The following is a 26737-nucleotide window of genomic DNA, read 5'->3' as shown; positions in this document are numbered from 1 at the left end:
GTTAATGAGCAGAAGAAGGTCAGAGGTCAGCTGAACCCCTCTTTTGTGAATATAATATTAAAAACAATATGTATATATATTATATTTTCATGCCTGCTCCCATTTCCAAAGATTTGAAGCATTTGCTTCATTCTTTTCTCTGGAATTATTTAGTTAATATTTCGGCTTCAGACTGATAACTTAAGGATTCCACTTGTCTTATTTCATGTTCTTAATAAACACAAGTGTTCAATGCATTTGATCATTTGAAAAAAACAAGCTTTGTTTGAATAATTATTGATTTTAGTTTGTAAGTAAGTCATTATTGTTTTCATTTCTTTATGTTTTATTTAATAATATTATTGTGACCAATAATCACAGACGAGTTATGTGAACAGACAACAAGTCTAAAAGTAAATGAACACAAACTTTCATTGGGACCCAAATCAATACGTTTCTGTTTAGAATTAACGGGAACACTTGAAGTCTGTGTGTTACTGTTTTTATAAAACTGTTGTTTTCACAGTCACGCGGTTGTTATGTTGTGACGCTAATAAAATAAAGTGACGTTGACGTCGCCCTGACGTCACTACGTGCTTTTTAACGCGGTCGCTACGAGACGCGCCGTTCAAACAGTCCGCTGGATGTCTCCGTGTCCGCGTGTCCTCGCGCTCGCGCTCCTCGCCCTGTGTTCGGGCTTCAGTTCCGCGGACCGGACGCAGTTTAACGGTGAGTTCGGCTTTTTACGGTACTTTCCGGTTACCATTCATTCGTTCATTCATTCATTCATTCATTCGTTCATTCATTCATTCATTCATTCATTCGTTCATTCATTCGTTCTGTGCGCACGTGTCGCTCACGCGGTCTGACTAGAAACCGGTAGTTCGGATCCGTGAGGAGGAATAGTCCGGTTAGTGTGTGTTTCCTTTTCTTATTGAGCCGTTTAGTACCGGCTGACCAACATTAACCCGGGTTACTGTAAGCGGGCTAAAGTTGGCTTCCTGTTCATTGTCATACTCCTCGTTTCAGAGTCGGTTGGTTCGCTTCTCTAAAACCTCTTTACGAGATTTGTACATTACACCTTTTTAGTGGCGTTAAACCAAACTACTTTTTTCCCCACATATTCAAAAAGATGTAACGTTTCTAACAATTAAACCGGTCCGATGTGAGTCACAGCAGGATGATCTCTTGTTCCTAATCGAATCTAATCTCTGGTTCTTTTACGCCTCTAATTGGCTCCAGTGGGGGATTCACAGCCTCAGGGTTTGTCCCTTCCGGGCCACTGTAGCGTCATTGTGGCTGCTGGTTATTGGGTCACCCTGAGGACGGAATGCCGTTTTAGTCAAAATTAAATAAATACGTTAATACATGAAATATATGCATTTGAAATACATCATGAAAGAAATAAATGAGGCAATAAATACATATTAAATACAATTAATTATTTCATGGTACTTTTATTTCATACTCGACTCTGGAAATGAAAAGTGGCATTATGAAATAAAAGTACCATGAAATAATTAAATGTATTTATTGCCTCATTTATTTATTTCATGATGTATTTCAAATGCATATTTCATGTATTTACGTATTTATTCATTAATTTTGACTAAAACTGCATTCATAACCCTGAGGATGGAAGCATCTTGTGACTTCGATCAGGCGGAATCATAACTGCAAAGTCACTGCCCTTGTGACTCCAACTGTTGGAGCAGGAAAAAATCAGCTGGTCTTTGATTTATGTGACGTAGATCTAAAAGTCTTTGTTTGGACTGTTTTCTTTTCTACGTATAATATCTTTTTTTCAGTTTGCTTGTTCAGCACTAGTGGACCGAACATTACATTACATTACATTACATTACATTACATTACATGTCATTTAGCTGACGCTTTTATCCAAAGCGACGTACAATAAGTGCATTCAACCATAGGGTACAAACTCAGGAGAACAAGAAACAAGAAAGTGCAATTTCCTCAAATAAGCGAATTTACAATTTGCTATAGATGAGTGACGTCACAAGTACAATTTAAGTGCTGCAATTTGTTAGTCTTTAGTCGAGGTAGAGTCTGAAGAGGTGTGTCTTTAGTTTGCGGCGGAAGATGTGAAGGCTCTCTGCGGTCCTGATGTCTTCAGAGAGCGCGTTCCACCATTTCGGCGCAAGGACAGCGAAGAGTCGAGACCTAGTCGAGTGTTTTGCTCTCAGTGAGGGAGGGACGAGTAGTTTTGCAGATGCAGAGCGGAGAGTGCGGGTTGGGATGTAGGGTTTGACCATGTCCTGGATGTAAGCTGGACCCGATCCATTCACAGCATGGTACGTGAGCACCAGTGTTTTGAACTGGATGCGGGCGGCCACCGGTAGCCAGTGAAGAGAGCGGAGGAGTGGAGTAGTGTGGGAGAATTTCGGAAGGTTGAAGACCAGTCGAGCTGCTGCATTCTGAATGAGCTGCAGAGGTCGAATGGCGGTGGCAGGGAGACCTGCCAGGAGGGAGTTGCAGTAGTCCAGGCGGGAGATGACAAGAGCCTGAATCAGTACCTGCGCTGCCTTCTGAGTGAGAAGGGGACGTATTCTCCTGATGTTGTAGAGCGTGTATCTACAGGATCGCGTTGTCGCAGTGATGTTGGGAGTCAGGGAGAGTTGGTTGTCGAGTGTGACGCCGAGGTTCTTAGCAGTCGAAGTGGGCGTTAGCACAGAGTTTCCAAAGTTGACTGTCAGGTCCTGGGTAAGCGAATCTTTTCCGGGAAAGAGAAGTAGTTCAGTCTTGTCGGGGTTGATTTTCAGATGGTGGGCGGACATCCACTGAGAGATGTCAGTTAGACAGGCAGAGATCCGAGCCGCCACCTGGGTGTCCGAGCGAGGGAAGGAGAGAATTAGTTGGGTGTCATCGGCATAGCTGTGGTAGGAGAAGCCATGCGAGCGAATGACAGCGCCAAGAGAGTTGGTGTAAAGCGAAAACAGGAGGGGACCCAGCACGGAACCCTGAGGAACTCCAGTAGTAAGAGGACACGGTTCCGAGACAGATCCTCGCCAGGTTACCCGGTAGGTGCGGCCATCGAGGTAGGACGAGAGAAGGGAGAGAGCAGAGCCTGTGACACCAAGTTCTTGAAGGGAGGAAATAAGGATCTGGTGGTTGACCGTGTCAAATGCAGCAGAGAGGTCCAGAAGGATGAGGACAGAGGAGAGAGAGGCGGCTCTAGCAGTGTGGAGTTGCTCAGAGACAGCAAGGAGAGCAGTCTCTGTAGAGTGGCCTGCCTTGAAACCTGACTGGTGGGGGTCAAGGAGGTTGTTACAGTGAAGATAAGAGGAGAGTTGATTAAAGATAGCACGTTCAAGGGTTTTGGACAAGAAGGGAAGAAGAGAGACCGGTCTGTAGTTGTTTTCTTCAGAAGGTTCCTGCTGTTGATCATTCGTAGAACCCGCTTTACTTAATTCTTTGCTCTGTGCCTCCTCGTGTTCCAGATGGACCTCTGCTCGTCGGGCCGAGCCAGCCGGTCGTGGCGTCTCCGGGCGCCGACGCCGTCCTGCCGTGCCGCCTGCAGCCCGCCTTCGACGTGGTGAGCCTGACGCTGGAGTGGTCCATGGCCGACCTGAAGCCCGACCCCACCGATCCGCTGAGCCGGGTCGGCTACGTGCACCTCTACCGCGGCGGCAGCGAGGTCCCCGACATGAAGATCCAGGCGTTCGCCGGGAGGACGGAGCTGCTCGCGGACGCCCTGAAAGACGGAGACGTTTCACTCCGGATCAAGCGAGTGACGGCGGCCGACCAGGGACGCTACAGATGTCACATCCCCAAGTTGCCCGGCCCGCTGAAGGAGCTGGTCGTAGAGCTGCTGGTTGGTGAGCGCGTCCCTCCAGCACCGCTTCTGTCCACAGAACGTTCCACACTTTTTGCAGACCATCATTTAAACTTGTGGTTTTTCAGAACAAGATGATGATGATGAGACGAAGATTCATCTGGATCCCCAAAGTCTCCCCAATCCAGATGAGGAGGCCGATACAGGTGAGGAAAGCAGGGGATGCTGCGGGGCGGGGCTGCACTGATTGACAGGTCTACACCCTTCAGTCACTTCCACTGGATGTGAGATGTTAGATGTTGAACTTGAGGCTTTAATAAGGACACAAACCAGGGCGTTGCCATGACGACCACATCGACACGTGTCTCACACAGTCTGCTGTTCGTAACCAGCGACTGAAGCCTTTTGTCTGTCGTCGTCAGGTGGTCGGCTCTACCTGGGCGCTCTGATCTCGGGGGCCTTCTGCGTCCTGCTGGTCCTGGGGGTCCTGCTGGTCCCGGGGGTCCTGGGGGGGGCAGTCACATGTTCACTTAAGCGCCTCAGAGACAACGTAAGAGAAGCAAATGTTTACATACTGCTAGTTGTGCTATCGCGTTTCTTTTGTAATCTCACTTCTTTCATTGTTCCCACAGCGTCCCGAGTGCGACGGCGCTGCAACCGACCCGCTCGAGGTGGGTGAGAACCATCCGTGAGGACCTCCCCTGGTCCCCCCCCCCCCAACACACTCCGGATCACTACGAAGGCCCAGCAGGCCTGTGGGTCCATTTGAAGACTCTAAAGAAGGAAAAAAAAAGGTGCGGATGTTTGTCGTTGCTGCACACGTTTCGGTTGAGACGGTGAGGAAGAGGAGCCGTGAACAGTCTCTTCATCTCCACGAGATGGTTTAGCTCTGTTAGCTTAGCATCGTGTTGCCTTTAAAGAGTAAGGGCACAATTTGCGTTGGAGGTTTTTGTTCCCTGTTGTTGTGCGTTTTGTTGCTGTAACGACACATGAAGTCTGTTGGTATTTTGCATGTTTTTGCAGCGATGAAGTTCAGACGTTGGTTTTACTAAAGATGAAAACCTGCTGCGTCTCCATGAGCCGCTTTAATTCATTTGAATTAAACTGATGCGAAGTGGCCTCTTGCACTGTGATGAAAACGATCAGTGAGTGATTTGGTGTTTAATGACTAAGTAAATGTTGTAGATTACAGTCCTGAAGCAAAGCGGATTTGACTGTCACTTTTTTGAATGATGTTCTGTCACGTTCCTGGAAACCGTTTGATGTTTACTTTGTTCTTTTGGTGCAACCAGATTTAAATGACTGAATATCTGTTACAAACCATCTTCCTGTTGGACGTTTTTCTTATTTATTCATACTGATGACATGTGCGATTTATTTAAAACTCACAAACTGCTCTCAACTTCCTGAAAGTGCCTTTTGATCGCTGCGCCTTTTCCCTCCGTCCATTCAAGCACTGAATTAAAACATTTGCTCTATAATGTTAAAGCGTGTCAAATAAAGACATTACAACGTCACTTCAGTGTGTAGATGTTTGTGTCTCTGCTGGAGGTCCATGTCGACACGCTTCCTGCCCTCAGTCATGAGATAATAAATGTTCCCCTTGTGACTGCTGGCCACGTGTCACATAACGGTAAATATGGAAGCATCGCTGACACATTTAAGGGATAAATATATATGTGAGCCTGTATTATCACTCATGTGGAGGCCCAGTTTAGATTTGTGTCCTCAGTCATGTAATGTCTTTCCCCTCCTTCAGCTATTGTAGGGGAAAGACCCCCATGTGGGGGTGAGAGGTGTGTGAGACACGTATGTGATTCACAGGCACGGCCATTTTATTTGTACAGCATTCAAGTGCTTCACATAGAACCATTGGAAGCAGAAACGTCATTAAAAGGTCATCACAGAGGTCGTGTCATGCAGTAATGATGGTCGCCACGGTGTCGGCGTGCAGTTAGCAAGTCCCTCATTGGCCTGCGGTGTCACCAAAGCTGTCGGCTATTGTCTTCATCGCCGAGCGAGTGGCCGCTCCACTCCTCCCCGTCGCCTCCTAGATGAGCCTGAAGTTTTCCACGTAGTTGAAGAAGATGTGGTTCTTCACCGCCCTGAAGATGAAGCGGATGTTGTCGGTGTCCGTGGCGCAGGTGAAGTGGGAGGTGATCACGGTGTCCTCGCGGGGATTGAGGCCGACAAACTTTTCCAGAAAGAATTCTTGCGCCGCTTCGACGTCCCGCCGGGGACCTGGTGGAAAGAGAAGGGGCCCGCCGGAGACACCGGGGGGGGGACGCATGAAAGATAGAGGACACAAGACTGTGACCTCTTTTCCAAAGAAACATGCATTTAATCAAGCTGGACTATCTGAGGTTGCGATGCTAACGTTAACCAAGTTAACGTTAGCATGACGTTGTACACGTTGAGCACGTTAGCGTTAAGCTAACGTTAAATATCGCTCCAATTATTGCATAATCGTCAGAAATCAGAAATGAAAGTTTAGAGCAAATCAAGTGGGACCACAAAGCAGCTGAATGCTGACTTTGGTGTTTGTAACCACGGACGGTTACTGAAAAGTTAATAATGCGTTTGGTCTCTTTGAAGACGGCGTTTCTGAACCAACCAGCGGCAGACAGAGACTCTTATACTGAGCCGCCGTCGCGCTGACCCTCACCATCGTACTCGGGAAAGTAGTCGGCCAAGTGCGAGTGCAGGATCTTCTCCTCCAGCAGATCCATCTTGTTGAGAAACAAGATGACGGAGGCCTGTTGCAGCCACTTTGTGGTGATGATGACCCAGAACAGAGCCAGGCTCTCCTCCAGGCGGTTCTGTGAGGAACACAAAGGAAACACTGAACCCCCCCTACAGGCCACCTGAGCTCACCGCGTCAGAGCGAGATGTTCCTCATCCAGCAGCTGTGCTCCGCTCTACAGAACTCAAGGTCCTCATCAAAAGGACACAAGGATCCTCGGGGGGCAGGAGGACTCACCTCACGGACGGACTCGAGGAGGACCTCGTCGTACTCGCTGATTGCCGCCAGGAACAGGACGGAAGTGACCTCCTCAAAACAGTGAATCCACTTCCTCCTCTCGGACCGCTGGCCGCCCACATCCACCATCCTGCAGCCACGGGGTCAAATCATCAGGGCGCCACTTTGAGGGCCGCTGTGTCGATTCATCTGTGTTCGAAGCATCACGCGCTCTGATTTAAAAAGTCACGTCTGGACCATTGCTGCCCCCTGCTGGTTCCATTCATGAAGGTCATGGGTCGTGACAATGTTTGAGTCATTTTACCCAAATGTGAACCAAACCCTCACCTGAACACCGCATCCTCCATGTCGAAGGGGTACTCTGTGACCCCCGTTGTGGGCACCCGGACCCTCAGGACGTCCTGCTCGGTCGGCATGTAGGAAGCGTCAGATATTCGCTGCACATCGTCCAGAAAGCTGTCGAAACGGATCAAAGAAGATGGAAGCGAGACTCACTAAAAAGAAAAAACCTTCGCTGGTGCCTCTTCAGCCTCTGGGAGCCTCAGACAGACAGAAGAAAGAAGTGTGACGCTCACTACTTAGCCGAGTCCGACAGCTGGTACTTCCTCTTCAGACCGAAGCACCGCTGGACCCCCGGGTCGCCCCACAGGCCGCGGACGGCGTCCGCCTGGGAGTCCGTTAGGGCCGCCACGCTGACGGCGTCCACGGCCAGGAGCATCCTGGCGTCGGCCTGAGCAACGGACACCAGGAACAGCACAGATGGATTAGTCCCGTCCCGTCTCAGTTCTCCCAGCCCTCCTCTGAGTCTACCTGGCTGCGGTCCCGCTGGTAGGGGATCCCTAGGGAGTCCATGGCCCGGATCAGGGCCTGCATGGCCGCGAGGACGTTCTGGCGGACGAGCCTGGCGAAGCCGGCCTTCTCGTCGGCGGAGTAGCCGCGGCCGTGGATGATCCTCATCTGCTTGATGAAGGTGCTCTTCCCGCTCTCGCCAGTTCCTGGCCACCAGCACGCCGCGGGGGGAACGACCGCGAGGCGTTTAAGTCACGCGAACGTGGAACCATTTCACTTTCTCACTGGTCACACTTCAAAACCCGAGAGCTGCTGCAGGGACCCGCGTCTTCCTCCCCTGGGTTCCATCTCCTTCGCTGATGTTTACAGCTGCAGTCCACTTCCACCAGCTGTCGTTTGTCAAGTGAGCAAAGTCGGGAAGAGGCGGACCCCCCCCCCTTAAAGCCCCCCCAATGAAGCAATACCACAGCAATACGACTCGAGGACATTAAAATGTACAAATTATGCAGCATCTGTTCTATTCATAAGCAAAGTATGTTACTTTAATATGAATTCTTAAGCCTTATTTTACTGTTATCAAGTAGGAGACGTTCTATACAATCATTTATATCTTCTCCAGGAAACTTGGCTCTTTATTTGTACTTCACAGATTGTACGTACAAAACAACCCTTGGTTCATGAATGAATGCCGTGATGTAGACGTAACGCATGTGGCATATTTCAGATGTAAACGTGGTAGTAATAATAATCTGGGAGTAGAGTTTCCTCACCGAGCAGCAGCAGCTTGTATTCCCGTCTGGACTCCTTCTCCTCGCGGCGCAGACGCCTCTCGATCTCCTCGTTGATCCTCCGGGCCTCCTTGGCCTCCGGCCCGAGGCACCAGCTGAGGGCCATGGCTGCTCAGTGTGGGGGGGGGGCAGACGGGTACCCGGAGGAGGACCACGATTCCTGCTGCTGCTCCTCCTCCCGGAGGACAAGCTTTTTAACCCGTGATGGGAGAGGACTCTCACTGGGTGCAGATGTTTGGGATAAAGATGAATTACGTGCACATTATCGGTGACTCTGCTCAGGGTTCACAAAAAACAGGGAGTTCTTGTGCAGGGGGAGCTTTTACCTCATTAGTGAGTGTGATTATTACTCTGCATTCTGACATTTATACATGATTGTTGTACAGGATTTCACAAGCACAAATATTGTTGAAAAACATGAGAATATTAAAGGTGAATTGAAAGTAACTCATTTATCACAATAACTGTTAAAACACGACACAAACCCCATCAGGTTTTTATTTACATGTATTTATATTTATTGTTCTTTAACCTTAATTTCTGCTTTATTTAGCTGATTAGCTGTTTACTCACGGAAATTATACGTGTAAAATTGTTAAATTACAATTTTTTTTTAAAAGACGGAAAAAACGGAAATACACACACGTCATTTCCTGTCCGGCTGCAGAAGAAGATCAGAAGAAGGTCAGAAGGCTCGTTTCCCTTCATGCTGCAGCAGCAGAACTGTTCATCTCTACGGATCCGCAGGTGGACATTTATGACTTTAGGACTTTTAACTGTCAACTACAGAACAACTACAGCGAGGTTGAACAGGTGCGACCTGGAACATGAAGCACGTCAGTGTACATGGATACATATTCATACAGTGTAATCACACAGGAACATGTTAACATTTGGGTTAACTGACGTCGCCCTGAAACATTCACAGATTTCTTCTGGTTCTGTCGCGTCCGGTGGAAAATGACTCCATTAGTGCGTCACGCTGTCGCTCCAACGTGGGCAGCGGGTCTGCGTTTAAGAGCACCGTGATTGGTCCTTCTCCTCCCTCTGCAGGTGCAGGTACCTTCGCGCCGTGCGTTCCGTGTTGTAGCTCCGGCGGGTCGCTGCTGCAGCACCCTGAGGACCGGCCGGTTTGCGGCGTTGGAGGCGGCCGATTGGTCAGTTGGGGGGAGGGGTGTCGCTCTCCAGGGCGTCTGAGATCATCGGGCAGAGCTGAGAGAACGACGGACGATCGTCGGGTCTCTGAAACAGAACCCGGGCTGTAAGTACTGCTGGACGTGTCGGCTGGAAGGAGGTTTTAGCATCGGTGAAATGAACTGAGACATCAACATGATGAAGATGAAGATGCAGCTCACCTCCTGCCAGGTGAGCTGCATGATGTCGTAGATGGCGAGCGGGGCCATTTTGGGCCTGTGCAGGCGCTGCCCCTTGGTTACCATGGTGACCACCTCGTGGTTCTGATTCTGCTCAAACGGCATGCGGCCCTCTGTGAACACCTCCCACATCAGCACCCCTGGAGACACACAAAGGATGGAGGAGACGCGTCGATCGATCTATATATTGATATGTTTGTTGATGTTGGATGGAGGAGAAGCGTCGATCGATCTATATATTGATATGTTTGTTGATGTTGGATGAAGGAGAAGCGATCGTTCTATATATTGATATGTTTGTTGATGTTGGATGAAGGAGAAGCGATCGATCTATATATTGATATGTTTGTTGATGTTGGATGGAGGAGAAGCGTCGATCGATCTATATATTGATACGTTTGTTGATGTTGGATGGAGGTGAAGCAATCAATTGATCTATATATTCATGTTTGTTGATGTTGGATGGAGGATAAGCGATCAATCTATATATTGATATGTTTGTTGATGTTGGATGAAGGAGAAGCGATCGATCTATATATTGATATGTTTGTTGATGTTGGATGAAGGAGAAGCGATCGATCTATATATTGATATGTTTGTTGATGTTGGATGGAGGAGAAGCGTCGATCGATCTATATATTGATGTTTGTTGATGTTGGATGGAGGAGAAGCGTCGATCGATCTATATATTCATGTTTGTTGATGTTGGATGGAGGAGAAGCGATCGATCTATATATTGATATGTTTGTTGATGTTGGATGGAGGTGAAGCAATCGATCGATCTATATATTCATGTTTGTTGATGTTGGATGGAGGAGAAGCGTCGATCGATCTATATATTCATGTTTGTTGATGTTGGCGTCCTCACCGTACGACCACACGTCCGACTTGCTGCTGTATTTGCAGAAGTTAAAGACCTCGGGAGGCGACCACTTCACTGGAAACTTTGCCCCTGACGAGCTGGTGTACTGGTCGTCCAACACGTATCTACCAAACCCACGTTTCAGGTCAGTGGAGGGGCGGAGGGATGTTTAGACGGGGGGGGGTATTAGTAGTAGTAGAGTACCTGGTCATGCCGAAGTCAGACACCTTCACCACCAGAGAGTCGTTCACCAGACAGTTTCTGGAAGCCTGCGAGATGAAGGAACAGAGACAGTTTGTCTCACGAAGACGTTCCTGGTCCCCTGATGATGAATCTTGGTGACGTAGCTTTCATTTTTAATATGTGCATGCTAACGATTAGCTTTAGCGCTACTGGTGGGGGAAGGTGGGCCTGTATCGATCAGGAACAAGCTAGAGAGCATCCTGCAGTTACCAGGTCTCTGTGGATGAAGCGGTGGGCCTCCAGGTGCTCCATGGCCTCGCAGATGTCCAGGCAGATGCTCAGCAAGGACCCCAGGCCGAAGCTGCCCCGCCGCTGCCTGAGGAAGTTCAGCAGGCAGCCGTGCTCCATGAACTCCGTGACGATGTAGATGGGCTTCTGCTGGCTGCAGACGCCGTACAGCTGCACCAGCTTCGGGTGGGACAACCTCCTGGAGAACACGCTCACGTCAGACTGGAGGAACTCCTCCATTTGTTTAAATGAACGACGGCTTCTGAAGCGGTCAGCATTTGTACTCTGTACAAAGAAAATGGACTGTTGGGAAGGCTGAGTGTAACCTGCAGCCTCCACTAGACCATGATCTCGTATTGCTTATTCATGACTACTCTATTGCCTTCATACAGACCCTGTAACCATACGTCCAGTTGTAACTAAACCAGGGTTTAATATCGTGGAACCAGTTTGACTTGGTTGCTCCTTGCTCCTTTTCTACGAGCTTTAAGTTATACGGCCGCATATGGAGTCTTCACCCGAACGCCATAAACCCTCTTTGCAATGCTCACATCATGACTTTAGCCTCCTCGATGAAGTCCTCCTCGTACATGGCGCCCGCCCTGATGGCCTTGATGGCCACTCGGTGCTGAGCTCGCCACTTTCCGAGCCTCACCACGCCGAACTGACCGCTGCCCAGCTCCTTCATGAAGGTCAGCTCGCTGGGGTTGATCTCCCACTTCTCTGGAGGGAGGGAAGCAGAGGAGGCTTTGAGGTGAGTCCACGGATGAACACGTGTTGGTTGTTGGATGGAGTCGCTGGTCGGTCTGAACTCACCGTAGCTGAAGCCGGCGGTGGACGGAGCCGACTTGTCCTGCTTCCCTACAGGATACCGCAACCGGGCAACTAGACCTGCCACATGGACCATGAGTTCAGACCTCCAGTTTCATTTGGTTCATGACCAAATACTTACAGAACTAAAATGTTAGCATGGATATAGGAGGTCGCCCCCTGCTGGTCACTGCAGAGAAGTAGAGTCATTTCCTCATAGACGTCTATGGGAGCAGAGGAGTCGCCCCCTGCTGGTCACTACAGAGAAGTAGAGTCATTTCCTCATAGACGTCTATGGGAGCAGAGGAGTCGCCCCCTGCTGGTCACTACAGAGAAGTAGAGTCATTTCCTCATAGACGTCTATGGGAGCAGAGGAGTCGCCCCCTGCTGGTCACTGCAGAGAAGTAGAGTCATTTCCTCATAGACGTCTATGGGAGCAGAGGAGTCGCCCCCTGCTGGTCACTGCAGAGAAGTAGAGTCATTTCCTCATAGACGTCTATGGGAGCAGAGGAGTCGCCCCCTGCTGGTCACTACAGAGAAGTAGAGTCATTTCCTCATAGACGTCTATGGGAGCAGAGGAGTCGCCCCCTGCTGGTCACTGCAGAGAAGTAGAGTCATTTCCTCATAGACGTCTATGGGAGCAGAGGAGTCGCCCCCTGCTGGTCACTACAGAGAAGTAGAGTCATTTCCTCATAGACGTCTATGGGAGCAGAGGAGTCGCCCCCTGCTGGTCACTACAGAGAAGTAGAGTCATTTCCTCATGGACGTCTATGGGAGCAGAGGAGTCGCCCCCTGCTGGTCACTACAGAGAAGTAGAGTCATTTCCTCATAGACGTCTATGGGAGCAGAGGAGTCGCCCCCTGCTGGTCACTACAGAGAAGTAGAGTCATTTCCTCATAGACGTCTATGGGAGCAGAGGAGTCGCCCCCTGCTGGTCACTACAGAGAAGTAGAGTCATTTCCTCATAGACGTCTATGGGAGCAGAGGAGTCGCCCCCTGCTGGTCAGTAGATCCTCTCGTTAATGTCCAGGTGGCCACGTCAGTAGTGAACGCGGCGTCGGCGGCGATGTTCACCTGCCGCGTTGTGTTTGTGGTACTCGATGAGTTCGGGGACGGAGCTGAACAGGTGTTTCTCAGCCAGGTAAAACTGCGGCGGCGATGTGAGCGTCTCCTTGATGTGGTAATGTTTGATGCATGCAACTCCGCTCCTGCAAACACACAACAATCATTTCACGGGCAACAATAAATAATCACTGACTTACATCCGGCTCATACAGACTTTTATTGCAAGAAGCTGCAGGTAGTGATGCCAATACAACGTCACCTGTTTTGTTCAAATTCCCTCAGACCCCCCAAATAGCCCTCCACCCACCCTAACACCCCCCCCCCCCCCCCTCCCGGAGGAGAGGAGGTGAGTTGAGCGCAGTGTCCTCACCCTGCGCCGGACTTAGTGTACAGCGACACGGTGAAGGCCCCCGGGGTGCTGGAGTCTCGGACCACGAAAGCTCCTTCTTTGTCCTGCAGGGGGCGACGGAGGAGGGGGGAGGGAGGGAGGAGGGGAAGGGGGAGGGAGGAGGGGAGGAGGGGTGGAGGGAGGAGGGGAGGTCAGACATCAGTTTGGTTTCATCCACATGACGGAGTGTGAAAGGAAAGAAACAAAGCAACGTGACCAAATCGCTCACCTCCTTCCTCAGCAGCTCCTCGGCCTTGTTCCTGTTGACTTGTTTACTGTACCAACTAAAACAAACAACAACAAACACCTCAACGTTGTTCTACGGGCGATGCGGCGCGTGCTGTGCTACACGGAACGAGGTGACAGACGCACCCAAACTGCACCAGGCTGCCGGACTTCCGCTCGGTGACGTAGTTGCTGGGGATGTAGCCGTCCTCCCTGTGGGACACACGGAGACGGGTGCTCAGGCTTCACGCGGGGGACGGAGGGGACTGAGGGGACGGGGGGGACGCCGTGGCGGGAACTCACCCCTGCTGGTTGCGCGCTTTGTACCAGTTGGCGTCGCACTTGTCCAGGATGACGTACTCGCCCCCTTTGACCAGACTCAGGTCGTGCGGCTCGGTGCCGGGGAAGTCGTACAGCGCCACCACCACCTCCTCCTCCTCCTCCTCCTCCTCCTCCTCCTCCTGCTGCTCCTCCTCTTCATCGTCGTCCGGGGGGAGGGGGGGCGGGGGCCGCTGCAGGAGGAGGAGCAACGTGTGTGCCGGTTTGTGCGTGTGTGCGTGTGCGTGTGTGCGTGTGGTTACCTTCTTGTTTCGCTCGTCTTCAGGAATCGGCGGTAGCGGTTTTCTTGAAACTTGAAAAAAAGGAGGAACAGAAACTTTAAACCAAGCAGAAAGTACTCAGCAGTTTGACCTCTGACCTCTGGCTGCCGGGTTCCACAGGTGAGCAGCCAGTGAGGCGAACTCTCTGGTTTCCTGTTTTTAATTCTCAATGGAGCGTCTCAGAGGTCTTTGTGACGCAGTTTTAGTGCGTTTACTAAAGAAACTTTATATTACTGCTGACTGGAGGTGGAAGTACTTTAATTACTGCAGTGTACTTCAAGCCCTACAGGTTTAATGTACTTCACTCAACCATAAATGTAAACTATTCATAGTATTATTTGAAAAGTACATAGGAGCTGAACTTTCAAGTTTAAAACCAGTAGAACAGGCGGGTTTCTTACTGTCTGCAAACAGGTTGTACTCCTCGCAGCCGGGCGCCAGTTTCTCCGCCTGCCGGCAGCAGAGCCACGCCCCTTCCTGCCAGAACTGAGGGTGGAACTTGGCGGAGACCACGGCGTTGTCTTTGATCTCTGCGGGGAGAAGGAACCAGGATCTCGTCTTCGATGGAAAGCAAACACGACGTGCGTTCACGCGAACTGGAGGCGAACCGGGAACGCCGCCGGCGTTTTAGCGCCTCGGCTCATGTGGCGCCCGGACATGAACTCCTCCTTCAGCACATCTAGCAGACGATGGTCCATGTAGAGACTGGAAACTTTAACCCCCCCGCCGACACGTCGGCCACCACAACCCCCCACGTGTGAAACGCAGACGTGTGGTTTTAAAAGGGCGAAACCGTCTCAGGCAGCGACTCACACGTTCACACAGCGTAGAGTAGAGTAGAGTAGAGACTGACCCCCCTGCAGGCTCTGGACCCAGATAGAATAGAATAGAGTAGAGACTGACCCCCCTTCAGGCTCTGGACCCAGATAGAATAGAGTAGAGACTGACCCCCCTGCAGGCTCTGGACCCAGATAGAATAGAATAGAGACTGACCCCCCTTCAGGCTCTGGACCCAGATAGAATAGAGTAGAGTAGAGACTGACCCTCCTTCAGGCTCTGGACCCAGATAGAATAGAGACTGACGCTCCTTCAGGCTCTGGACCCACATAGAATAGAGTAGAGACTGACCCCCCTTCAGGCTCTGGACCCACATAGAATAGAGTAGAGACTGACCCTCCTTCAGGCTCTGGACCCACATAGAATAGAGTAGAGACTGACCCCCCTTCAGGCTCTGGACCCACATAGAATAGAGTAGAGACTGACCCTCCTTCAGGCTCTGGACCCACATAGAATAGAGTAGAGACTGACCCCCCTTCAGGCTCTGGACCCACATAGAATAGAGTAGAGACTGACCCCCCTTCAGGCTCTGGACCCACATAGAATAGAGTAGAGACTGACCCTCCTTCAGGCTCTGGACCCAGATAGAGTAGAGACTGACCCTCCTTCAGGCTCTGGACCCACATAGAATAGAGTAGAGTAGAGACTGACCCCCCTGCAGGCTCTGGACCCAGATAGAATAGAATAGAGTAGAGACTGACCCCCCTTCAGGCTCTGGACCCAGATAGAATAGAGTAGAGACTGACCCCCCTTCAGGCTCTGGACCCAGATAGAATAGAGTAGAGTAGAGACTGACCCTCCTTCAGGCTCTGGACCCACATAGAATAGAATAGAGTAGAGACTGACCCCCCTTCAGGCTCTGGACCCAGAGGCTTCTGCTGTCGGGGTTGGGGGCGAACACGTAGAGGGTGTTGTTGTCGTAGACCACCTGCACACAAGCAAAGCTGGTTGAGAAAGAACATTTGGAACATTCACGTCCAAAATGTTTCTTTAATGATTTAAATGATGTCGCTCTTTATTTTGTTGAGCTTAACAGTTCGTTCTTCAGTCCAAAAGTCCTCAAGAGGTCCGTCTACAGAGCGCTGGGTCCAACAGAGAGGACTCATCTGCTGATGGGGGGGGGGGTGGGGGGCTGAAAACAGCCGCTGCTAACTGCTCTCTTTGGCTTCACCAAAGCATCATGGGAAACGTAGTTCTAGAATATAGAGCGTGGTGATTTGGCGGCAGCGAGGCGTCTCTAAAAGCAGAGTTTTGGTTTGTCCCCTCTGGTCCTCCTTAGAAACATGGCGGACCCACTTCCAACGTGGACTGGGGGGCTCGTTCTGTGCTGATATGAAAGCACCACGGTTCTTAGTTTCTGGGGATTTACACACCAATTAAAACGTGGATACGAATATTTTGTTGGACACCGGCCCTTTAAGTACACGTTAGACAATGAAGAGTTCTGTTGAAGCAGAACAGTGTCAAAGTCTGACAATCTCTAATCCACATGATCCAAACGGGTTCAGCGTGACGTCCAATCAGAGCTCACGTTACGTAATAATCCATCAAATCAAAATACGTTTGTCCAACTTTAGTTTCTTCTTTTTGCTCATTGGAAACAACACAAAGTCGTACTAATGCTCTGGAGTGAGACACCCAGCAGGTGGACTGAGGTGGACTGGAGGTGGTGGACTGGAGGTGGTGGACTGGAGGTGGTGGACTGAGGTGGACTGGAGGTGGACTGGAGGTGGTGGACTGAGGTGGTGGACTGAGGTGGTGGACTGAGGTGGACTGAGGTGGTGGACTGAGGTGGTGGACTGAGGTGGTGGACTGGAGGTGGTGGACTGGAGGTGGTGGACTGGAGGTGGTGGACTGGAGGTGGTGGACTGGAGGTGGTGGACTGGAGGTGGTGGACTGAGGTGGACTGGAGGAGGTGGACTGGAGGAGGTGGACTGGAGGAGGTGGACTGGAGGAGGTGGACTGGAGGAGGTGGACTGGAGGTGGTGGACTGGTGGTGGACTGGAGGTGGTGGACTGGAGGTGGTGGACTGGAGGTGGTGGACTGGAGGAGGTGGACTGGAGGAGGTGGACTGGTGGTGGACTGGTGGTGGACTGGTGGTGGACTGGTGGTGGACTGGTGGTGGACTGGTGGTGGACTGGAGGAGGTGGACTGGAGGAGGTGGACTGGAGGTGGTGGACTGGAGGTGGTGGACTGGAGGAGGTGGACTGGAGGAGGTGGACTGGAGGAGGTGGACTGGAGGAGGTGGACTGGTGGTGGACTGGTGGTGCGTCGGTACCTGGAAGGGGTATTTGTTCTGGCAGGGCAGGATTCCTCCTCCGTGCTTCACGATCTCGGCGCATCGGATGCGTCTCAGCTCGATCGAGCCTCTCTGAAACTTCCTCTGTTGGTGAAAACGTGTAAATAAATAAATAAATAAATAAATATGTGTGTGTATATTTATGAATATTAGGTCGCCGAGGCGCTGAGGCACCTCTCTCCGTCCATCGTAGTACGCCAGCTGGCTCTCCGTCAGGACAAACAGTCGCTCCTTGTAGTTCAGCGGCGACGTCCTCTTCTTCTGCTGCGAGCGCTTGATGAGCGTCTCCTCCAATAGCAGCCCGGCACTCATCGTGGCCCCGCCCACGCCCTCAGCCCATTGGTGGACGTCGTCAGAACACGGCGGCCTGAGCTGAAGAGAAACAGTACTATTGTGTCTCTCTGCAGTACTATTGTGTCTCTCTGCAGTACTATTGTGTCTCTCTTTGTTTGTGATGCACTTCAACATATTTGTTCATGTTTGTAAAAGGGAACATGAATCAATGTTTTACCTTCATTCATTATGACGCGTTCAGAAACATGTTTTATGTAGTTTATAAATAAGTTCCTTCCTAAGTAAAATTATGAGGTACTTTACTTGAGTATTTCCATTTACACGACATGTATTGAACCACACTTTGCACGTCATTGATGAATGATAATGATTGATTAATAATATATATATATTCTTAAATGAGTCTCTGCAGAGGGAGTAATTGTACATTTGGTACTTTACGTGTATTTTGATGCTTATACTTTTACTCTTTATAATTACAGTATTTTTAGACTATATTACACTATCGATACTTTTGGTAAAGTACTTGTTTATGTCGTTTCTAACTTGCTCTCCGTGTTTTCCGACAGCACCTGAACGCAGCAGAAGGAAGAGAAACACCTGCTCTCAGGTAATTAAATGGACGTTAGTTCACGTTCCTCGCGATGTGATCGACGTCATTAAACGTGCATTAAGTCAATCAAACATGACACGGGATCCACATTGTACTTTACACTCCACGTTCCACGTTTCATGACTCGTTTCATGAATAAACGTCACGCGGCTTATTCCTCACGCGCTGTCACGATACGCGCGTCGCTTCATTCTGTGATTCACGCTTCGCGTCCCACGTGTCGCTGTTATTCACCGTGCGGGAAGAACTCGTTTGACGGAGCGCTCGAGTTAAGTCGAGTTAAATCGAGTTAAGTCTAGTTAAGTCGAGTTAAGTCGAGTTCGTGAGGAGATGCAGCCGAGTGACGTCATTTGAAGTCCCGTAGTCTTTCTCACCTTCCGTCGTGGCGTCGCCCTCCTTTGATCCCTCCGGGCGGCTCCGCTCCCCACGAGCTTCTCTCACAGGCGCGCGCGCTTCAGGAAATTAAGACGAGGGGGCGGACACGCGCGCACACGCACAGAGGGGGGGGGGGGGATCAGTGCGCGTGCGTGTGTGCGCGTGTCAGAGAGGAAGAGGTCGGATCGTCTTGAATCAGTGGAAAGAAATACGAAACGTGGTGCGACGTGAGTCTGCAGCCCGGAGACGCTTTTCACTTCATCTTTTACATATAAAGTGTTTTTGAAACAGACAGAATTTGAGCTCAGGACATTTTTTGTATGTAAATTCATGTTTTTTTCTAGTGTTGAAAATCACATCAGTGTTTCAGGAAGTGAAGAAAGACTGAGTGTGTGCGTGTGCATGTGTGTGTGTGTGTGTGTGTGTGCGCGCGTCACACTTCCTGTGTGAACACGTGATCCGGTTCTTCATTCATGGCAGCATCGCTGTAATCATTCTAGTGTAAGAAGTAGCAGCGGGAGCCACATTCGTTAATTAGGGGCCATTGTTTGGATTTGTTTCTTCCTGATGCGTTAGAGGACGCTCGGACATCTGAGTGTTAAACTGAACAACAACAGCGACTCAATAAATCAAAATACATGATAACGTTTCTCTTTGAGCGTCGTTCCTCGTGCGGTTCCGAATATCAGGAGACATTCAGCACATCATTTAGAATCTGGTACATTAAAGGCACAACTTTTACAAAAAATATGTCTGCGTGCAGTTTATTTCATTATATGATTTTCCATAGAATGTTATGATACATTATTCTATTGAATGTTATAATATCTTATTCAATGGAGGGCTGTGATATATTATTCCATATAGTTGTATGATATATTATTGCATATATTCTTATGACATTATTCCATAGAGGGTTACGATGCATTATTACATACACCTTATGATATATTACTCCATATAGTGCAATGACATTTCTCTGTAGTTATAAAACATAACCTGCTTGGCAGAAATAACAGAGAAGAAGATGGTTTAGAGTTTTTTCAAAGATTAAAGATGCAAAGATCTGTGTTTAGACAAAAAGAGACAAAAGTTTTAACCTAAACGCTGAACATCAGGCCCCCCATTGGTCAAAAGATGTTTGTCAAAATAAAAGCCTTTTCATAAATTGGATGCTTGCATCGTGTGCGGCCATGTTGTTTTTCATGGAGTCGCCCTGAGACGGATGCTCGGTGGTTTCCATTGCGTCACCCTTTCACTTCCTGTCTCTCTCGCTGACATGTTTCCCACCTGAGTGGCATCACATCGGTGAAGGCAACCGGAGACACGCTGACCTCGACGGAGCGAGAGAGGAACATGAAGAGGAGCTGAAGAAGAAGAAGAGCGTCAACGCGAAGGCCGTCATGATTCACTCAAGTAAGCAGCTTTGAAATAAACTTGAACAAACAGACTTTTTACTTTGAGGAGAAACCTTGAAGACCACAAATTAAAGTGGATGAATGTCAACGTGTGACGAAAAAGGTTTGACAGGAACTAGGACGTTTGGTTTCCGTGGGCTATATGTTTATATATATATGTATGTATTATTATATTAATTAGAATATCTCCTTCTGGAATGTTTTGCAGAAGTACCTTAAGATTCTGTGTTAATATGTTCATCAAATCCACATAAACTCGTCTTCATTTATTCCCAAACAGCTGTTTGTTCACAGAGAGTTTTGTTTCTCCGAAGCGCACAGACGGAACTCTGGGGGCTTTTATTTTGGCGGGTTGATCACGTGACAATCTGTAGGCGTGCGTTTGTCTTCAAATTAGTTTAATTCACTTAAGCTGTAACAGGAAGACGTGTGAGACAAACTCCGTAAAAGTGACCCACGCACACAGAACCATAACAAACACACACACACACACACACACACACACACACACACACACACACACACACACACACACACACACACACCTGCAGAGGAAGAAGTGAGTTAGTTAGTTCTGAGGAAAAGGAAACTATACTTCCTGACAAAGACCTCCTACTCAAAACCACAAAGACTTCAACTAGAACAAAACAGTTTATGTACATTAGCATTTTGTTAGTAGTTTATTGTACGTTTTATTGTACAAGTGGTAGAATTGTATCCTGTTTAATATACTATTATATCTAAGAATTGTTGTTTCATTCGAGTCGTTTCATTTTAATCCATCCATCAATTTCATTTTATTGTATGTGAATTGTATAATTCTATATTTATTTTTACGTATTTAATACTAAGTTTCGAGCCGTTTTACTACCACTACTTTCATCATTGCTTATTATTAAATATAGATTCATGAGTGTTTTATTGTTGCATGTGCGTGGATCTCAGACGGGGACATTTTTTAGAATTAAGTTCAACGGATTGCAAACTGAGAAAATAAGAATGTGACGTAAAACCTTATCGCACAATAACATAACAGTTTGATTCGAGTGGAACCTGAATATTTATGAAGTGGTCACACTGCTGTGTTGTCTTTGCTCCTGCAGATCATTCCATCCACTCCGTGTTCTGCTGCTGCTGCAGCGTGCAGAGCAGGTACCAGCGTCTTCTTCTGCAAGCTAACGCGCATGCAAACAGCTGCAAACACATCTGTCTTCTGATTGGTCCTGCAGGGAGATCAGCACCCACGTGGAGCTGGAGGGAAGCAGCTCGCTGTGCTTCGGGACCAGACGATACCCGGGGCACGCCTGCAGGGTAAGACCCGGTGTGTGTGTGTGTGTGTGTGTGTGTGTGTGTGTGTGTGTGTGTGTTGTGTGTGTGTGTTCATCCACGGATGTGTCTCCTCTCAGGGCGACAGGTCCAGGAAGAAGCTCCCCCTCCCGCCCCCCGACGACGAGCACGCCGAAGGTCAGGGGCTGCTAACCGTCGTCGCCATGTACGACTTCACCGCCAAGGAGGACACCGACCTGACCCTCAAACAGGTACGCACGCACGCACACACACACACAGACACACACACACAGGAGGTGTGTGTGATGATGCGGTGTGTTGCGTCCACAGGGAGAAGAGTACGTCATCCTGCACAAACAGGACCAGCTGTGGTGGAGAGCGCAGGACAAACACGGGTAACTGAAGGGAAATCTTTTCATTTTGTTCCGTTTGTTAGTTATATATAAATTACTATATAAGACATAACGCGACCTTTCGTGAAGCGTCATCGTCGGGTCAACCTTTCAACGTGTGACGTACTTTAGCATGCTAACACGCTAAGCTAAGATGCTGATCTCGTCTTCCTCCTCCTGAGTTTAAAGTGGCTGTGTTCTTTCATCAGGAACAAAGGGTTCATTCCCAGCAACTACGTGACCGAGAGAAACAGAATCGAGGCCAACGCGTAGGTTTTATTTCACAATTCATATACGTTTTGTCCTTTTAACTCAAACTGCAGTAACATTGATCACTAGGCCACAATTTAAGTAGCGATTTTGTTTCTGTTTCCTTCCTGCAGGTGGTACTGCAAGAACATCACCAGGACAGAAGCCGAGCAGCTGCTGAGACAGGAGGTATGCTACCCGTCCTTCTACCTGTCCACCCACCTGTGGATCTACCTGTACATCCACCTGTTTATACATGTCCATCCACCTGTCCATCTATATGTCCACCCACCTGTGGATCTACCTGTCCATCCACCTGTCCATCCCCATGTCCATCAATCTGTTCATCTACATGTCCATCCACCTGTCCATCTATATGTCCACCCACCTGTGGATCTACCTGTACATCCACCTGTGGATCTACCTGTCCATCCACCTCTCCCTCCCCATGTCTGTCAATCTGTTCATCTACATGTCCATCCACCTGTTTATACATGTCCACCCACCTGTGGATCTACCTGTTCATCCACCTGTCCATCTACATGTCCACCCACCTGTGGATATACCTGTCCATCTAAATGTCCAACCACCTGTGGATCTACCTGTACATCCACCTGTCCATCCCCATGTCCATCAATCTGTTCATCTACATGTCCATCCACCTGTCCATCTATATGTCCATCAATCTGTTCATCTACATGTCCATCCACCTGTCCATCTATATGTCCACCCACCTGTGGATCTACCTGTCCATCCACCTGTCCATTCCCATGTCCGTCAATCTGTTCATCTACATGTCCATCCACCTGTTTATACATGTCCATCCACCCGTCCTTCTACCTGTCCACCCACCTGTGGATCTACCTGTACATCCACCTCTCCCTCCCCATGTCTGTCAATCTGTTCATCTACATGTCCATCCACCTGTTTATACATGTCCACCCACCTGTGGATCTACCTGTACATCCACCTGTGGATCTACCTGTTCATCCACCTGTCCATCTACATGTCCACCCACCTGTGGATATACCTGTCCATCTACATGTCCACCCACCTGTGGATCTACTTGTACATCCACCTGTCCATCCCCATGTACCATCAATCTGTTCATCTACATGTCCATCCACCTGTCCATCTATATGTCCACCCACCTGTGGATCTACCTGTACATCCACCTGTGGATCTACCTGTCCATCCACCTCTCCCTCCCCATGTCTGTCAATCTGTTCATCTACATGTCCATCCACCTGTTTATACATGTCCACCCACCTGTGGATCTACCTGTTCATCCACCTGTCCATCTACATGTCCACCCACCTGTGGATATACCTGTCCATCTAAATGTCCAACCACCTGTGGATCTACCTGTACATCCACCTGTCCATCCCCATGTCCATCAATCTGTTCATCTACATGTCCATCCACCTGTCCATCTATATGTCCATCAATCTGTTCATCTACATGTCCATCCACCTGTCCATCTATATGTCCACCCACCTGTGGATCTACCTGTCCATCCACCTGTCCATTCCCATGTCCGTCAATCTGTTCATCTACATGTCCATCCACCTGTTTATACATGTCCATCCACCCGTCCTTCTACCTGTCCACCCACCTGTGGATCTACCTGTACATCCACCTCTCCCTCCCCATGTCTGTCAATCTGTTCATCTACATGTCCATCCACCTGTTTATACATGTCCACCCACCTGTGGATCTACCTGTACATCCACCTGTGGATCTACCTGTTCATCCACCTGTCCATCTACATGTCCACCCACCTGTGGATATACCTGTCCATCTACATGTCCACCCACCTGTGGATCTACTTGTACATCCACCTGTCCATCCCCATGTACGTCAATCTGTTCATCTACATGTCCATCTACCTGTCCACCCACCTGTTCATACATGTCCATCTACCTGTCGGAAACAATGAATCCATTAGTTAATTTTCAGAACAATAGTCAGCAACTATTTCAATGATTGTTTGAATGTTTCATGTGGCGTAAAGTAATCAGACATCTTTGGTTTGAGGAAACACACAAAACAAGCAACATAACGTACACCGATAATGAAAAAGAGATCAATTGTAATAAAAGTAACAACGGTTTGTTTTCCAGGACAAAGAGGGAGGTTTCGTGGTGCGGGAGTCTAGTCAGAAGGGCGTCTACACCGTCTCCGTCTACACCAAAACATCGATGTGATTCACACCCAACTAAAGATCAACATCCACAGTTACTCTTTGCCCCGAAACTAAACGTTATCTTTGCGTGTGCAGCGCTAGCGGGGTCATCCGCCACTACCAGATCAAGACAAGTGAGGCGGGTCAGTTCTTCCTGGCTGAGAAACACACCTTCAGCTCCATCCCTGACGTCATCCAGTACCACGAGCACAACGCAGCAGGTCGGTACGCCCCCACCCAGCCCTACGTGCTACGCTACGTGCTATGCTACGCGCTATGCCGCTCAGCTGACCCGGTTGGGTGCGTGTGTTCAGGTCTGGTGACCCGGCTGCGGTACCCGGTGGGTCCGATGGGGCGCTGTGTGCCGGCCACGGCGGGATTCAGCTCCGGTGAGGAAATGAAGGCACACAAACACGCGTTATAGCTCACAATTAACATTTTATTAATGATATTTAACACACTAGAAGTTGTCAAGATTGTTTGATTGATCCATGCGTGGACGCCGATGAGGACAAAACTCCCTCCGCCCGAAATATACCCCAAAAAACACATAAAGTGCAGTTTTGTTTCTATTTGGCATAAATCTGTTCAGATAATTCTTGATAAACATTTGCAGTTTAAAGCGTATTACCAAGGTCGTTATTAGATAATCTGAAATAACAATAGTCTTTTCACTGAAATGAGCACATAAAAAATACCTTGACACAGTTAACGGTATTAAAACAATGAGCTGAACACACTTTGTTCCTTTAAAGAAGGAAAGGATTCAAGATGACAACATTCTCTTCTGTTTGAACCACATCTCTGTCCTCCTCCTCCCTCCCTCCCTCCCTCCCTCCCTCCAGAGAAGTGGGAGATCAACCCCAGCGAGCTGACCTTCATGAAGGAGCTGGGCAGCGGTCAGTTCGGCGTGGTGAGGCTCGGAAGGTGGCGAGCTCAGCACCGAGTGGCCATCAAGGCCATCAGGGCGGGCGCCATGTACGAGGAGGACTTCATCGAGGAGGCTAAAGTCATGATGTGAGGACGGGGGGAGACGGAGGACAGGAACAAGCGGCTCGGTGCTCGTTGGAGTGACCCCGTGTTGCTGTTGTCGTGTCCTCCAGGAGGCTTTGCCACCCGAAACTGGTGCAGCTGTACGGCGTCTGCCTGCAGCAGCAGCCGCTGCTCATCGTGGCCGAGTTCATGGAGAACGGCTGCCTGCTGAACTTCCTGCGGCAGAGGAGGCAGAGTCTGAAGACGCCGTGGCTTCTGTCCATGTGCCAGGACGTGTGCGAGGGGATGGAGTACCTGGAGGCTCAGAGTTTCATCCACCGAGACCTCGTGAGTACTAATACCACAAGCAAATACTCCACCACGGGCAATATGTACCTCTGAGATCTAGCACGGCAAAAAGTCAAATGTTGACATTTAAAAGGAATATTCGAAGTTATTTTTCTCCCATCCAGGCCGCCAGGAACTGTCTGGTGAACGACCTCAATGTGGTGAAGGTCAGTGACTTTGGGATGACCAGGTACGGCTGCCTCTCTATCGGAAGGATGGTCATTGGGATTACTGCGTAAGGGGGTCTCAGGTCGCTGTGACTCTCTGTTTCCTGCCTGCAGGTACGTTCTGGACAACCAGTACACCAGTTCATATGGTGCCAAGTTCCCAGTGAAGTGGTCTCCTCCGGAGGTTCTCCACTACAATAAATACAGCAGCAAGTCTGACGTCTGGTCCTTCGGTGAGGAGCCACCGAGCCTCTTCACAGTCGCTCCAACGGAATAATTCAGGACCTCACGCGTAGCTGGAGGCCGAGTAAAGGAGAGGATGCACACGTTAGCTAGCTTAGCATTAAGTTACAAGTCTCTCATCAGCCAGAAAACGTTCTCCCCCCTGAAGTAAACGTGTGTGTACCATGGAAGGGTTCATGTGTGTTTGTGTGCAGGTGTGGTGATGTGGGAGATCTACTCGGAGGGCCGGACCCCGTTTGAGAACCGTTCCAACATGGAGGTGGTCAACGAGATCACTCGGGGGGTCCGGCTGTACCGCCCGCAGCGAGCCTCGCAGCCGCTCTTCTCCATCATGTACCGCTGCTGGCACGAGGTACTCGCCGAGCACGCAGGCCTTCGTTTATTGTGTTTCGGCAATGAAACAAATGTAAACTGACCCTCCCGAGGTCGTGACTGCACTCTAAAGCTTTTAGTCACATTTGTTTTGTTACACAGATTTGAGTCACAATTTCCTTCTTCTTTTTCTTTTTCTTCTTCGTTGGTGGCGATGCAGAAGCCGCAGGGTCGGCCATCTTTCTCAGAGCTGCTGGAGGAAGTCAGAAAACTGGCAGAAAATACGGAATAACACTTATTTTTTCTGCTGATTATTATTTCCCATCAACACACACTGAACGATGTCATTGTAAATAACTTGGTTAAAATATTTTTTTTATCAGAGCCTTTTCACACAGCGTTTTCACTGATGGGTTTTAGCATTTATATAAGGCCCTACATAGAAAACACATTTGTATATAATGTGAAATAATGAAATGTTGAACATGTGAAGATGTCATTAAACACAATAATTGCCTTTATGTCCAATTGTACTATTAGTTATAGCAATGGTACTTTTTTTTAAATCAAAGTGTGACTATTTGTACTGTGTACTCACACTGAAAAGGGACCTTGTCTTCAATA

The 26737-nt window shown here is 49.1% G+C and overlaps 4 protein-coding genes across 7 annotated transcripts; 2 read left to right on the top strand and 2 right to left on the bottom strand.

Moving 5' to 3' along the window:
- The first annotated feature begins 573 nt into the window (after positions 1–573).
- Positions 574–5289, top strand: LOC120822843 (myelin-oligodendrocyte glycoprotein). The gene is made up of 5 exons (XM_040182787.2): positions 574–708; positions 3438–3815; positions 3901–3978; positions 4195–4322; positions 4405–5289. Exons 1-5 carry the CDS (start codon positions 624–626, stop codon positions 4462–4464), a joined length of 729 nt encoding a protein of 242 aa, XP_040038721.2. The 5' UTR covers positions 574–623; the 3' UTR covers positions 4465–5289.
- A 296-nt stretch (positions 5290–5585) lies between these two features.
- LOC120822838 (guanine nucleotide-binding protein G(q) subunit alpha) lies at positions 5586–8581 on the bottom strand. Its single transcript, XM_040182780.2, has 7 exons — positions 8312–8581; positions 7563–7747; positions 7328–7482; positions 7080–7208; positions 6753–6882; positions 6438–6591; positions 5586–6013 (listed from the first exon to the last, which is right to left on the bottom strand). Exons 1-7 carry the CDS (start codon positions 8433–8435, stop codon positions 5823–5825), a joined length of 1068 nt encoding a protein of 355 aa, XP_040038714.2. The 5' UTR covers positions 8436–8581; the 3' UTR covers positions 5586–5822.
- A 242-nt stretch (positions 8582–8823) lies between these two features.
- Positions 8824–18746, bottom strand: tec (tec protein tyrosine kinase). Of its 4 annotated transcripts, XM_078106070.1 has the most exons (18): positions 18540–18746; positions 17433–17630; positions 17238–17342; positions 15806–15887; positions 14524–14652; positions 14105–14154; positions 13827–14035; positions 13671–13736; positions 13528–13582; positions 13281–13363; positions 12920–13053; positions 11852–11926; positions 11587–11758; positions 11018–11234; positions 10769–10833; positions 10571–10689; positions 9685–9842; positions 8824–9571 (listed from the first exon to the last, which is right to left on the bottom strand). In XM_078106070.1, the coding sequence occupies exons 2-18, from the start codon at positions 17568–17570 to the stop codon at positions 9488–9490; spliced, it is 1941 nt and encodes a 646-aa protein (XP_077962196.1). In that variant the 5' UTR covers positions 17571–17630; positions 18540–18746; the 3' UTR covers positions 8824–9487. The 4 variants fall into 4 exon arrangements, with proteins under 4 accessions (XP_077962196.1, XP_040038712.2, XP_077962195.1 ...); XM_040182778.2 differs by having other exon boundaries at positions 13827–14154; XM_078106069.1 differs by lacking the exons at positions 15806–15887; positions 17238–17342; positions 17433–17630; positions 18540–18746 and adding an exon at positions 15026–15548.
- On the top strand, positions 18035–26630 carry txk (TXK tyrosine kinase). The gene is made up of 17 exons (XM_078106071.1): positions 18035–18162; positions 19836–19956; positions 21062–21110; positions 21188–21269; positions 21365–21496; positions 21576–21640; positions 21847–21906; positions 22021–22075; positions 24010–24089; positions 24168–24292; positions 24386–24460; positions 24917–25088; positions 25175–25391; positions 25517–25581; positions 25673–25791; positions 25996–26153; positions 26334–26630. Exons 1-17 carry the CDS (start codon positions 18085–18087, stop codon positions 26403–26405), a joined length of 1725 nt encoding a protein of 574 aa, XP_077962197.1. The 5' UTR covers positions 18035–18084; the 3' UTR covers positions 26406–26630.
- The last annotated feature ends 107 nt before the right edge of the window (positions 26631–26737 follow it).

This window comes from Gasterosteus aculeatus, chromosome 7, assembly GCF_964276395.1.
Source record: "Gasterosteus aculeatus chromosome 7, fGasAcu3.hap1.1, whole genome shotgun sequence".
NCBI lineage: Eukaryota > Metazoa > Chordata > Actinopteri > Perciformes > Gasterosteidae > Gasterosteus > Gasterosteus aculeatus.
The sequence above is the reverse complement of the archived record's forward strand: the minus strand, read 5'-3'. Positions and strand labels throughout refer to the sequence as shown.